Below are 14156 nucleotides of genomic sequence, written 5' to 3' on the forward strand. Positions count from 1 at the left end.
TAAAGTCTCTTAATGCTTGGATTGACTGTATTTCATCAATGTCAAAGCGTCTACAAATTCTTCTCATCTCTGCTTCTCCATGACGGAAATTTCATTCTATCATTTTTTCAGGTTGCAAGTTAACAATATCAACCAGTAGCTGACCAATGATCATTGTCAGTGTCGGCATTAGTGCAAAGTCTGATTTGCATTCTGCTAACAATGCTCTGAAGTAATTGATTCGTGTTAATTGGCACCATTTTCGACTTATGTATCAAAAGAATATTTCTGAACATTAAATTTTATCCTTCGCTGCTAAAGTGCTAAAGCCAACTGTGTTTTTTCTCCCGGATTTTCCTTGAAACTCTCAATAATTCGTATTGTCGTTTTTATTAAAAGTTCGGTTCTAGGTAAAGTTGTAGCCTACTTCGAGACAAGTTCAATGGATAACATGGATAATTATCTAGTATTATAATACTTGCAAAATATCATACATTAGGAAGGATAGCATAGATAGGCACTCTCTTTGGAAAACCAGAGGGTATACTATTAGTTGCTCGAAAAAGCAGAGAGTATACTGCGTATACCGCCGTATACCCTCGAATACAGCACTGCATACACCACCTACACTATAAAGTAGGCTATAGGCTACAATCAACGATCCGCTTAGATTTGCCTTGCCCTTCATTGATGGAGCCTTTTGTATCATAATGCTTAAAGACTTTGCGGATCCACTTTTCACCGCTCTGATGTTATTTGAACTAATGTAAACATTAATGATGATCATTTGTTTTCGTTTTTATCGAGTATGAAGTATGATAAGAGCTATGTTTGATTGACAAGTTGAACACATCGATTTTGCTGGAGCCTAGTCTGTTTTATACCATTAGGAAAAATGATTTTGTATGCGAGGTTTCTCTGTTAACGACTGCAGTGTTAAAAACTTAGCAACAACAGCACAACCCCAAGCCAACATCACCCAATTGCAATTAAGGTAAAGGATTTGTACTAAGCTAGAGCTAACAGTAGGCCTACTTGGAAGTTAAACTTGTGTTGCAAAACCATTTTTGTTACATTGAGTTTGATCTATTTAAAGTTTTTATTTGTGCAATTTTACGATTTATGGTTGTTGTAAGCTATGATTAAGGACATTAATGGAACCTATTATCTGGCTAATCCAATCCAGATGCGAGAAATAAATCTCAGCAATCAGAATAACACCTTTTTAACCAAGCACCGGCATGGAGTGACATCCTTCTTTTTTCGCAAGTGTGAAGCTGAGTAATCGAACGCTACGGATCACATTATCAATAATTAAATCATTTTTTGTCCACCATAATAGAACAGAAAGTCTGTGTGTCTTGGATGATTAATGAGGCCAAAGTTTAGTTGCTCTTTAGCTTCTCAGTGAAGTTCGGACAAAGATTGATATCTTTAAAGCAGTTAAAGTACGGTAGGCTACAGACCATGGCTCTTACAGATCTAGCATATTATCGAAAACGAAAAAGATGTGGTAGGATACTATGATTAATATTGCTATTGTTGATATTTGCATAAATTTCAAGCACTAAAATACGTTAAGTCAAATAAAGAAAGCACAGTGAAATTATAATCAATTTTCTTGTCTTGCATGCAAAAGTTAGCTTAGACCAGGGAACGGCAATCACCAGGCCGCGACTATAGGTGCCGGTCCTTGAGGAATTTATTAACGGAGAGGGCAAAACCAAGCCTAAATTTCTTCAAAAAATGTTTTTGATCAACTGGGCTAACGTAAAAATGTCAATTTTATTTTCAATGATTGGTAGCCTAAGTCAGTGTTTTTCAACTTTTTTTGAGCCACGAAATACTTTATGCATTAAAATAATCGGACGGAACACTAAACGAAATTTTATAATGATACAATAAAATAGAAACACAACAATTCATTTACTTTTAGTTTTTGTCAGTGCGATTTCTGGGCCTGTCTGGATGATCACAAAGTTGATATTCGGGCAGAAATTGCAGCTGTTGTGATTTTGATTTTCGACCGGTGTTAAATTTGGGAAAGATTTCACTGTTCTACACTGAGAAATATGAAGAGTTAGGTCTACATGTACAAAATGTCAATCTCAGTGTATTTTACTCACTCAGTGTGAAACTTGTGCCTGTTTGGATAAACAAAAAGCTGATAGGCTATCCTGGCAGGAATTGAAGAAAGACACACACGAAGCTCTTTCTCAACAGCTTTCAGTCGCTCTCTGTTTTTAGTTTTGATGGCAGTCAGGTTCGAGAAGCTCACCTCACACAGATACGTCGTGGAAAATGGGAGCAATATCACAATAGCTTTGTTTGCCAGAATGGGGAACTCCTTGGCAGCAGTCAACCCAAAACTGTCCAAAGGTAGATCAGCAAAGCTTAGCTTCAGACCACGATTTTGTCTCAGTTGTTAGTTCCTCCTGCTCCAGCTGTCACTTTCATGCCTCACTAATTCTTTTGTCTCGACGTACAATGCAATTCGCTACCTACTGTCATCTAGCATTAGTGTTACGGTATGTAAGAGTTTTACATGATGACGTTATCAGTCATTACTGTAGCACGTACACTCGACAATGGTATATTATTTGCAGATAATAATTAATTTGTTTTCAAAACATTTTTTTAGACCAATTAGGTGAAATTGGATAATTTCACACGGCACACTATCACGGCACACTATAGTGTGCCGCGGCACAGTGGTTGAAAAACACTGGCCTATGTGTTGCTTCCAAAATTACTCAAACCAAAAATAAAGAAGAATTTCAAAAAATTTTCTTCAAATGCAGCAAAACAACAACAAACAAGACAAAATTACACAGTTATGCTGGATTGCTGGATATAGGCTACCTGCGAAACTTGGTGTCTCATTGCCTCCAACCTCGACGAGAGGAAGGAACTTAATGATGATGATGATATTGACTACCATAATCTTTGGGTGAAAGAAGTTTATTGCTGCAAAGCAACTCAGGGTTTTCACGGAAGCAGCGTTACGATAACTGAATGAAGAATGAGTTGTAATATATTTGCATGCATCGAATGTGTTTTATTGAAGATCGATTTGCAAAAATAATGCCTGCCTTAAAACCGGCCCGCAGTGCGAAAAAGGTTGCCGACCCTTGGCTTAGGCTACACTTTCTATTTGTCTATCTAGTAGGCTAAATAGGAAATATTTACAACTATTATATAATCAACCAAAACTACGGCGCCGATTTTGATTTACGAATGAGCGATATATCTGTCTGGCAAATACAATTTTCGTTGTCAAGCATTGAGCGGAAGAATAAAACAAATCTTTGACTCTTTTCCAACGAATAAACATTTCACGTAACTTAGGCTATTGGAATTGACGAGGTCAACTTTAACTTAAAACGTCCTTTAAAAGTACGTAGAAAATTGTTTGGCTTGAAAAGAAGTAAATATTTTACAAGTATAATTTTGATTGAGCTGCCATGTTTTTTTCTTGATGGGTCGGCAACTATACAAACTTTTCGTAAAGTATAAAAGACTGACTTCCATTCGTTCAAGACATAGACAGATGATATGTGTTTGAAACATAAGCTACAAATCGAGTTTGCATTATTTTATAGTGTCACTGTTGCGAGTGCAATCGCAATCAATTTCAATCTTGTAGCAATTATTGTCTCAATTTTTCTGCATTTTTGGTGATAGCAGATTTTCCTCAGCAAACCTACGGATAGTGAATTCAGTTGAACAGTAACCTAATTAATCCAACTCTTCTCTGTGATGAAATTATTAAATCTAAATGTCACTTTATTAGTCCGCTTTTAGTCAATATGTTCATTCTATTTAGGCTACTCTGTTCGGACAACGATCATACAATGATCGTTGGTCTGATGACGCTGAACTGCAAAAAAGAGCAACAATTGCTTCGGAAAAGTGAAAGTATTTACCACGTTGGTTTTTGGGATACAAAGGCATCGAGTCGTTTTATTAATGCAGGGGTTCTTAAACTGGGGTCCGTGGACCCCCAAGGGGTCCGCGGACTAGTTTTAGGGGGTCCATGAAGGCCCAATGGAAATCTTAGTGTGCAATTCTAAAAATGGGATAAATTTTTCTAAAGAAAAGAGATTAAGTTCAAACAACGCTGATGATTTTCCTCAGGTTATCGTTACTCATTGCTTTTTACATCGCCATGCATTAGCATCGAAAACTCTCCCAACAAATTTGAAATAAGTTTTGTCTGGTAGTGTGAAAAGTTATGTCAAGAAATGGGAGCGAAACATGAAGTTCTCCTCTATCCTACAGAAGTTTGCTGGCTGTCAAGGGGACAAGTTTTGAAGCGCTTTTTCTTTTTTTCTAAGAGACAAAAATATTGAACTCCGAAAGCAGTTTAACAGTGAAAAGTTTATTCAAGTGTTAGCTTACTTGGCGGATATTTTCACTCATATGAAGGTAAAATATAGAACGATTTACCTCATATGAGGTAAATCGTTCTACTCAAGGCCCTGCCGTTATCTCTGTGGAAAAGGAGATTGGAGACACACAGACATGTGCAGACATTTGGAAGCAATGCAAAACTCTTTCAGAGGTTACTGCTTAGCCCAGAGGATATTAAAAATACAGCATGGATACGTTACCCTTTCCTCGTTGAACTGGAATATATCAGTGATGAGGACCTTGCAAAAGATGAGTTTATTGAACTAAGGACAATGAAATCATTAAGAATGTCCTTCAATTCGAAAAGTATTGGCGATTTGTGAAGTTAGTTGATATGAAGTTCAAGCATAGCCTATATGGCTGCGTTAATCCCTTTTGCGATTACATAGCCTATTTATGTGAGTCAGGATTTTCATCATTGGTAACTACCAAAACAAAGAGTCGAAACCGGTTGAATGCAAAGGATGACATGCGTGATGCCCTATCAAAGACGAAGTCACAATTTCATGTTCTTGTTGAAAACAAACAGCAACATCCTTCACATTAATGAAATTAAATCGAAGATATTGAAAAACAATCTGCATTCGCTATGTTTTAAATTTAATAAAACGTAAATTTTGTTACCAATTCATATTAATTTTATTGCGTTATGTCCAATTCATGCTGATCAAAAAAGTTTCTCGGATTAGGCCACAAAGGGGGTCCACGCAAACCAAAATTGTTTTTAAGGGGTCCGCGTTAAAAAAAAGTTTAAGAACCGCTGTAATGAAACAAAAAAAAGAGATAACCTTTGAAATGCTAAGCCAAAAGATAATTTCATCAAAACAAACCACATCGATGTTTAATTTATTTTTGCTTTCAAGATAGGCTGATTGAGTCACTGCGTTTCATTAAGTTCCTTTTATCATTTTTTATTAAATTAGCCTACTGCAGCCTTTTGCAATTTGACACTGAGTGATGTGTTCATGTTATTGAAATCAAACTTTCATCAAATTGGCAGAAGTGGTAAATTTTGAATACTTGTAAAGTTATAACATTATGATTATTTCTGCGATCAAACAAACGCAAAAGCGATAATTTATAACAATTCATTAGACTTTCTTATCCCAGTAGGTAAGATATGAGAATAACCATAGCCTACTATAGCCTAACGCACACACCAAAAAAAAACAAAAAAACGATAAGGCTGTCAGACAAAGCTTCAGTGGCTGTATTGGTCTGATATTAAGTTCAATAAAAAATATGTGAAATACAACAAAGTACGTAACATTAGCTTTTTTTTAAATGATTTTTTATCACAATTTTCAGATTGACGTTGTAATTAAGTTTGTTTTAACTTTCTAAATCAACAGTTAAAATGGCATTCACTGGTAAATGGAAGCGAACTAAGTTTGAAAATTATGAGGAGATCCTCAAACACATAGGTAAGGGTAACTGTTGAAAAGGGACTTAAAATATTTTTTCAGATTAGTAAATGTTATTGTTGCAATGTTCTAATAGGGCGTTTAACTCAAAAGTGTGTCCAGTGGGTCTCGTTCCTTTATACTTGCTCCACCAACCACCTACACTATGTAGTTTAATCTGCTTTGAATTTGGAAGGTTTCTTACTCACTTTTCTTCACTAAATCAAACTTTGTTGAAGATGTAATAAACTAAAACTTGTGCAGATCTAAGACTTGTTGCTAGTTAAAAACATTTTATCCTTAACAAAACTCTCTTTCATTTAGTTTTCAACATTATTCAGGAATGCCAAAAGAAGTAGCGATGAAAATGAAAGGAATGGATGGAATTCTTGAAATACAACAAGAAGGAGGAACTTTCAATGAGGTGTTGACTTATGGGGACAGAGTAAGAAAATCTGTTCTTGTGGTTGGAAAACCTTCGCAGTTACACACCTGGAATGATGAACCAATGGAAGTAAGAGACCACTTTCAGCTTAGGCCTATAGCCTAAAGCTTCCATGTGAAAAAGAACTGTTAAGCATTTATTTCAAATTTTGTAGGCGAAACGTTTTTCCGTGGTTTGACGTTGGAACTTGGGGTGAATGAAAGTTAATGAATAAGAATTAATCAGAGCACAAAAGAAAGCAGCATTGGTTGTAGCTATTATATAGACAATGCATATAGAGAATAATCTCTTTTGGCAGGTTGGTATAGCCGTAATGTTGAGATTTTACCCCTCATCTTTTATATACAGGTTGTCCCCACAGAGATTGAAGGAAACAAAATAAAAATTGAATACGATCGCAACGGAGTCCACCATTGTGCCATTAGAGAGAAGATTAGCGATACTGAGTTTGTTGATGTAAGTAAAGTTAGCTGTTTAACTGCTGCAAGGAAACTAATGTACTCTGGGCCTGCAATTGTAGATCACAACAAACGTAAAATTACAAATACTAGTCTACGATTTACTGACCATCACTTCAGAGTTTGGAAATTAAAACAATTTCGTTTGCCTAAGCAGCTCCGACAATAGTTTAAAACTACACTTGAAAATGTTTAAAAAATAATAACAGCAAGTCATTTTTTGTTTCAGCACATCGATTTGGACAATGGAAAAATTACCGGCAAGATTGTCTACACAAAATGTTAAACTGTCAGTGCAATCATCATATGAAAGACGAAGCTTAATTAGTCCATGTCGGAAATTAAAAATCATAGCCATCCCTGTATAGTATCGTTGCAATCTGTTAATACTTTTATATTTAAAATTGTGTTTTAATTCTTTTATTCTAAAGAATTCCGTAGAAAATATTTAATATACAATTCCTTAAAGTTTAATGTACAGTAGTATATAAAATATTCAATTTATCTTCCTTCAATCCAATGCTTAGTCGCAACATTGCCTGTTCGTTTTAATTTATTGAGAGTAGCCTAAGCTAAATTGTAGGCCTACTGCTGTAGACTAAGTTTTTCGTAAATTACATCATTTGAGTGTTGTTTTGTGGTCATTTGGTTCAAATTTGTTTTATTGTTTCAATAATGCGTAATGTTGGTTGTGCGGCTGAATTTCAATCAGTAGGCCATGTTTTTGGTTTCATAATTATGTTCAATAAAATGAAAATTTACGTAAGTGTTGCATCGATTGCTTAAATAGCTTTGCGGTAATTTTACCTACAGCTGTTTTTTAGAAAAAAAGAAAGTAGTCCATAAAAGATATAGAAGTAGAGAGTGTTGTTTTGAAGCAAAGCCTATTCAAGAGCAAAATATTTTGTTATTGCAAAGTTAAAATGTTAGATACGATGAGATTTCTCTAAAACCTGAGTAAATGATTCCCTGCCACAAACTGTTAAAACCATCGCTTAACTACATAGCCTACTTGCTTGGTCATCAATCGTTTCATGAAAATAAAGACCTACTTAGTACTTACTGTATATGCTGAATAGGATGTAACAGCATCAAAAAACTGCAGAAAAAAAATAAAGATTATGTTGAAACAACAGTTTACAGTAAAACTCTTATTTTTTTTAAACAAAATTACCATTTTTTGAAACATAAGAATTTTAAACATCTTTAGATTTAGCTAATTTTCAAATGATAAAAAAATTAGGCTTAAACACTAGTTTTTGAAAAGCCTATTAGTTTGGTTTGGTTTGGCTTTGAATCTTTATTCTTGAACTGACAAAACCTTTCATAGGTTATTTGCCATTCCTGACAGTTCCACATACTTGTAAAGGCTTTGCACTACTGACGCAGGCCCGGTTACCGAGATTGGAATAGGGTCGAGTTTCCTTAGTTGTTGTCTGTAAGGTATTCCATCCACTAGGAGCCGCTGAATGGATAGCCGTCCTTAGAATGCGTTGCTAAAGCACACACCACGAGAGCCGGACCAGCGCTGCTTGATCTTGAGTCGCGATAATCAATCTTTATATCTGTATAATCGTTGTAGGCTAAGTCAATGTATATGGCTTGTTTTTGCAGACAGTTTTAATTAAACTTTAGTTCATAAATAACACACTTTGCCGATTTACTGAAAACAGTAAGAACGAGGTAATGTGACTTATGTGACCGGACAGTTCATCATAATATGATAACTCAAGAACTTTTTTGTGAATTACCGAAACAAGCATGCATTAAAAAGGAACTTATTTGTACAAGCAGCCTAGAAGCAGATTCTTTGCATAATTTATGCACTTAAGATAAATTTTAATATTTTGCAACGTTTATAATGGAAACGTAGCAAACCATTAAATTAAATTTTTTTAATTATAGTTTTGATGATAAACAAAAACATATGTAAATTACCATCTCATTACGGGAGTGGGATTTTTTTAACAGTAGGCTAATATGTTTAGGTAGGCTAATATGCAGTTTCCATCAAGAGCTGTGCCATATGTATTTGAACCAAATTCTCGGACCGCAATACCCATCCGACTTCGCTTTGTAAACCGGCTTCCCAGACAACAAAATCCGTCATTTTCACATTGATTCATCTGCAGATACTGAATCCATCATTTTTAGTCCGTCATTTTCACATTGATTTATTTTCTGCATACATTGAATCAATGTAAAAATTACGGATTGTGCTGGTTCGGTTAGAGATGTTGATTTCACAGCGCTTGAGAACAACACAGTCCTTTGGCTGTAGCGCCGGGATGGAAGACAATGACTAGCACGACTACGCACGCAAAAGGAAGCTTTCTCTAATAATGATATTATGTGCAGAGAAAATAGCCTAGCTCGACCTGTTTTCAAAAATTAGAAAAAACGTAGGTTTTTAATTAAAATGGGCTTAAATGACAAAATCTAACTTGCAGTTTGGCCAACGAATGACGCTTTTTCAATAGAGCGCATGTGATAAGGGCAATGTTTGCAAAGAAATCTTCAATCTGCAGTGCAGCTCATAATTTTAAGTCAGCACTGAATGCTGTTCAAATATTATGATGCCATGTTTTGAAATTTCAAAACTGTTTTCCAAACTATGACATCAACTTTCCTTTGTGATTTGACGTCTGTCGTCAACTTTCTTTCGGTAAATTAACGCAGAACTTGGTTGTTTTTCTGCTAATCCGAAAAATTTCCGTTAAAGTTGAAGCACAAGAACAAACCTTACTTAAAAAGAATGACAGTGCATCAATTAGTTTACAACAATAACAATTTACACAAATTTCACCCGTTTACTAAGTCTAAACCACACATGTAACTTTATTATAAACGATGATCTACTGTAATAGGAACACAGCTGGTTTAAAACGCTACCGTATAAAAAAAAACGGCCATAGCCCCTCTCCAATGAAACACCAATGTGGCAATATAGCAATATCGATGAACACCTCTTTTCCTGTAGTCTACTGTAGAGCAGTAGTTTTCAGTAGGGAGGAATTCTTCTCTAAGAAGGATTTTGATGATTTTATGGGAGAAACTTTGAACTGTTATTCATTATGAGCTTTTTTGTGGCCGAGTGGTGAGCAAGGGCTCCAAGAGAGGAAGCTGGGCAACTTTTCTCTCTACAGAATAATACTGTAAAAGAAAACAAGTGGTTTGTTTTTACAGATGCTACAGATGCTTCACATCTGTTATGCCATCTTGCATAGAAAATAAATATAGTTTCCTTCCAAAAAAGAGAAGATGTGGAATTTACGAAAAACGAGTAGCCTATACATCATATTTTAAGATATGTAGACTTAGACAGAGTAATCCAATGTCATTGAATATTGGTAAATATTTTAAAAGGCGCACTCGACTGTACAAATATTATGAAATATTATTGCTATTAATCATTTAGAAAAGTGTCAATGTTTTATGAGACAAACCATGAGTTGAAAGAGAATGGAAAAATACTCAAATCTTTTTACTAAATTGATTTGAAACATTGTTTGGGGCTACAAATACAATTTTTACATTTATATTCTTTTAAAAGAATGCAAACAGGTCCGGGTTCTAAAACCTACATAAGAGGATTTATCTCGGGAATGCATATTGTTTCTCAAAGAATTTGTCAATTAAATAACGAAGACAAATAAGAAAAATTGGTATGGCATATTTTGAATTTGGTATGGAAAAGAACCATTAATTGTTATAAATTTATCCGGGGATTTTATCAAGATTTGTGATTAGTTTTAGCAACATTCAAAGTCCCGACTTGATAGCGCAAATTACAATTAATTGAAGTAATTTTTTTTTAAATAAGTGAGACCTAAATATTTTGCTGGTAAAAAAAGCTGTCGATTTTAAAATAGCATCACCTGCAGATTTTGGCATATACCTTCAGCAAAAAAGCAACCAAAAGTATTAAAAAATAAAAAATTGTAGTAAAATTGGAAGTAGATGGTTGCTCATAGCTCGAACCTGCAGGTTTTCGTCTGACTCTTCTTTAGGAGCTATCGTTAGAATACAAAAAAATTTGCCCGGATAATTTTAATTTTTATTCTAACGACAGTTCCTAAAGAAAACCTGCGGCTTCAAGCTGCGAACAACGTTCTACTCGCAATTTTCAAATTTTGCAACGCCAATCAACTCTTCATTGTATTAAAAGCTTAAATTACTACACTATTTATCGAGCCGATTTGCGCAACTAACTGTTAGATAGTTTATTTGTAGAGCATCGTCATATTAACCTTAGTTTTTGCACAACTGCATCACGACTTTTAAAAATGGCCTACTCTGGTAAATGGAAGAGAACAAGCATTGAAAATCATGTGGAGCTTCTGATTCATATCGGTTAGTGGCTTGTTAACTTCATAAATTGTTTTATATTGCTGTTTGAGACAAAAATACTCTTTAATTCACTTAAAACTATACATTGGCGTTTTGATAAAAATTTGTCGGGTGTGTATTGGCAATGCAATCTTGATTCAATATGTTGATAGGCCGATGAGTCCAAACAGGCTCAAATAATTTGCTGCTGCATAAGCAAAGTCGGCGCTAACCGCGCTAACCACTCGGCCAATGCTGCCGATTAAAATAAATGCAGGGGGAAGCAACCGCAAAATATTAAAACTACACTACGCCAAATTTTTTTGTAACTACAACACTTTGTTGAAGTGGGCTGTTGGCATTCAACCCAGTGCCTTATTTTTTATTTTACTTTTTTCAAGACAAACACTATATAATTTTGTTTTCTAGTGTTTAGTTTTTGTGGAATGTGGAACAACAAACTGGAATAAAGGAAAACGAGATTGACTAGATTGGCAAAAAAAGGGAAGGCCTTCGCTCAGCTGTGGGCTACCATCACAGACTGATAATGATGACGATAAGGATAAAAAATATGTTAGTTGTAGGCTACTAGCTAAATTCCATAACCCTTTGCATTGTTATGTAGTCAAAGATGGAGCCTGGAGTCAAAACAGATTGTGGAGTCGTCTGATGTGATTGATTCGAATTTACAACCTGTGGTTTGAAAAACATTTTAGCCACCTTTGCTAAAAAGTATAGGCCCATTAGTGATTTTTTTTGGTGGGAAGGCAAGATGGTGCTCACACTGCCGTGTAGGGTAGGCCTTATTTTTCGTTGTATATGTTCAGAGTAGGATAATTTTCGTTTAAAGTGCCTTAATAAATCGGATTCGATATTTGAACTTCCACAGAGAGGTTCGATTTATGCTTTTAATAATTCAATTGTAAATAACTTACAGTGACATACGGAAAGACCGTGCACGGCCTACTAGAACACGGCCAAATATGTTGCTATTTGGAAAGATTTCTAAGAGTCTTAATTGTTACAATCATAGCCATGACACGTCTGTCAGTTTCCCACTTACAGAAGTAGCCTGTGTAAAATAAGAAATATTTGCATCTAGACGTTTTTGGCTTGTTTTGCCGGAGATTAGATATGTATGTTAAGCACAATTTATGCAATAATAATGTAAAATATAAAAGACTTACCAACTGCATCCTGGAGGTCTCATCATACAATCGTTAGGTTTTTCGTATAGCAGGATCTTTCGCCAATAGCCATAGTTTAACCATAGAGAAATAAAACATAGTAACTTTCTCTATGGTTCAACAAAGCAAACTCTCTACCAAAGCTTTATCAGCCATAGTTTACTTGCAAAATTAAACTTGGCGAAAAAGAAACGAATTAAAATTTAAATTGGTAGGGGAAGGGAAGGTAGGCCTAATTTGATGCCGAAGGTAATTTGATACACCCCCCTTACAGAAATGTACAAAAAATATTAGTCAAAAATACTTCCATCAAGTAGAAGATCTATGAAAATAATGCCTACAAAAATGACGCCATGCAGCTAACTCGTACTTTTGTGGCATAAAATTGGAAAAGTGTGATTTTTGAGTATTTTTGTAATGTTATTAACTCTTGATTATTTTCGTCTGGAAAATTGAAAACGATACTACTTCCAGGGTGCAGTTGGAAAGTCTTACATATTACATTATTATTGTGTAAACTGTGCCCAACGTACTCTCGCGTTAAACAAGCCGAAAATATGTGTAGGTGCAAATATTACTTATTTTACTTACTTCTGGAAATGGGTAGGTCTAGATGACAGGTTTGTCATAGCTATGATTGTAAAAATTCAGACTCTTAAAAATTTCTTCTAATAGCGACATATTTGGCCGTGTTCTAGTAGGTCATGGACCGTGACATTTCATATTTCATCAATAGATAGCCTCGGTTACCTTAAACCTTAATCAGACTACATAAAGTAGCATTAGGCTACTCTTGATGAAAAATGTCAAGTTATATTAAATGCCTTCTTCCCCAAGTAAGCAAATCTTGATAAAAAAAAAAAGTCAAATTGTATTGAACGCGCCACTCTCCCACTAAGCAAATCCTGCGTACTCCACTGAACGTACCCTCAATACGCGTGATTCATTGGTTTAAGTAAGCTATACCCAGACAACTACTTTATCTGGTTCAGATCTGGTCAGATCCTTACCCGATCTAGTAAAAATCTGGACCAGATAAAGTGGCTGTCTGGGTAACTAGGTCGTTTTACTTAAGACAATATAAACACTCTTGCGAAACACCAAACCGAATCTTATAATAGGCTAATATTACTTTCAGTTTTTCTCAGTGCGATATCTGGGTCTGTTTGGATAAGCACAAAGTTGATACTCGGGAAGAAATTGCAGAAAGAGTAGCGCAAACTAGTGGATTAATTCACTTAGAAAAGATAACATTTTAAAAAACAAAGCAAACATCAGTCTGGAAATCTTTGAAAACTGGTCTGGCCAGAAGTTCAAGTATATGAAACTATCAAAGTTAACCCTTTGAAGGTTAAGGGGGGGCTGTCAATTCAACTTTTTTGTATCAACAGTTGTATCTCTAAAACCACTGAGGCTGCGACTGCGAGATTTCTTAACTTTTCCTAACTTTTATTCACCTCTATTGAGCTGAAATTTTGAGCGAATAAAGGTTATAAATTGAGAAATATAAGGCATTTCTCAGCACATCCTCTGACATATATTTCAAAATCTATTGTTCAAAATTTTCCCACCAGCTGGATAAAAGTAATTAATTTGGCCCATGTCTCGTTAATCCTAATTGTTTCACAGCGTGAAGGGAATTGGCTGAATGTAAACTTATGTAAAAAAATTGTAATCACAACATTGCAATGCATATTCTTCATTACTCTACCAATAAATAATGCGTAAACTCACGCTACAATGACAGTCATAAGTCATCTCAACATTTCAACGTATATGAGAAGTTCTAAAATTCACATAGTTTTAATTTTCGGATATGCTCAGCGTGAATAATTTTACAAAGTAAATCCCAAATTTTTAAACTGTGCCTTAAAAAATAACAGAGATATCAATCCTAAAGCATAAAAAGAATCGACAGCCCCCCCCAAAAAAAACTGAGCAA

At 35.0% G+C, this 14156-nt stretch overlaps 1 protein-coding gene across 1 annotated transcript; it reads left to right on the forward strand.

The window, feature by feature from the left end:
• Positions 1–5698: 5698 nt before the first annotated feature.
• LOC145772732 (fatty acid-binding protein, liver-type-like) lies at positions 5699–7472 on the forward strand. The gene is made up of 4 exons (XM_082584610.1): positions 5699–5816; positions 6137–6309; positions 6589–6696; positions 6928–7472. The coding sequence occupies exons 1-4, from the start codon at positions 5750–5752 to the stop codon at positions 6982–6984; spliced, it is 405 nt and encodes a 134-aa protein (XP_082440736.1). The 5' UTR covers positions 5699–5749; the 3' UTR covers positions 6985–7472.
• The last annotated feature ends 6684 nt before the right edge of the window (positions 7473–14156 follow it).

This window comes from Aplidium turbinatum, chromosome 6 (assembly GCF_918807975.1).
Source record: "Aplidium turbinatum chromosome 6, kaAplTurb1.1, whole genome shotgun sequence".
Classification (NCBI taxonomy): domain Eukaryota; kingdom Metazoa; phylum Chordata; class Ascidiacea; order Aplousobranchia; family Polyclinidae; genus Aplidium; species Aplidium turbinatum.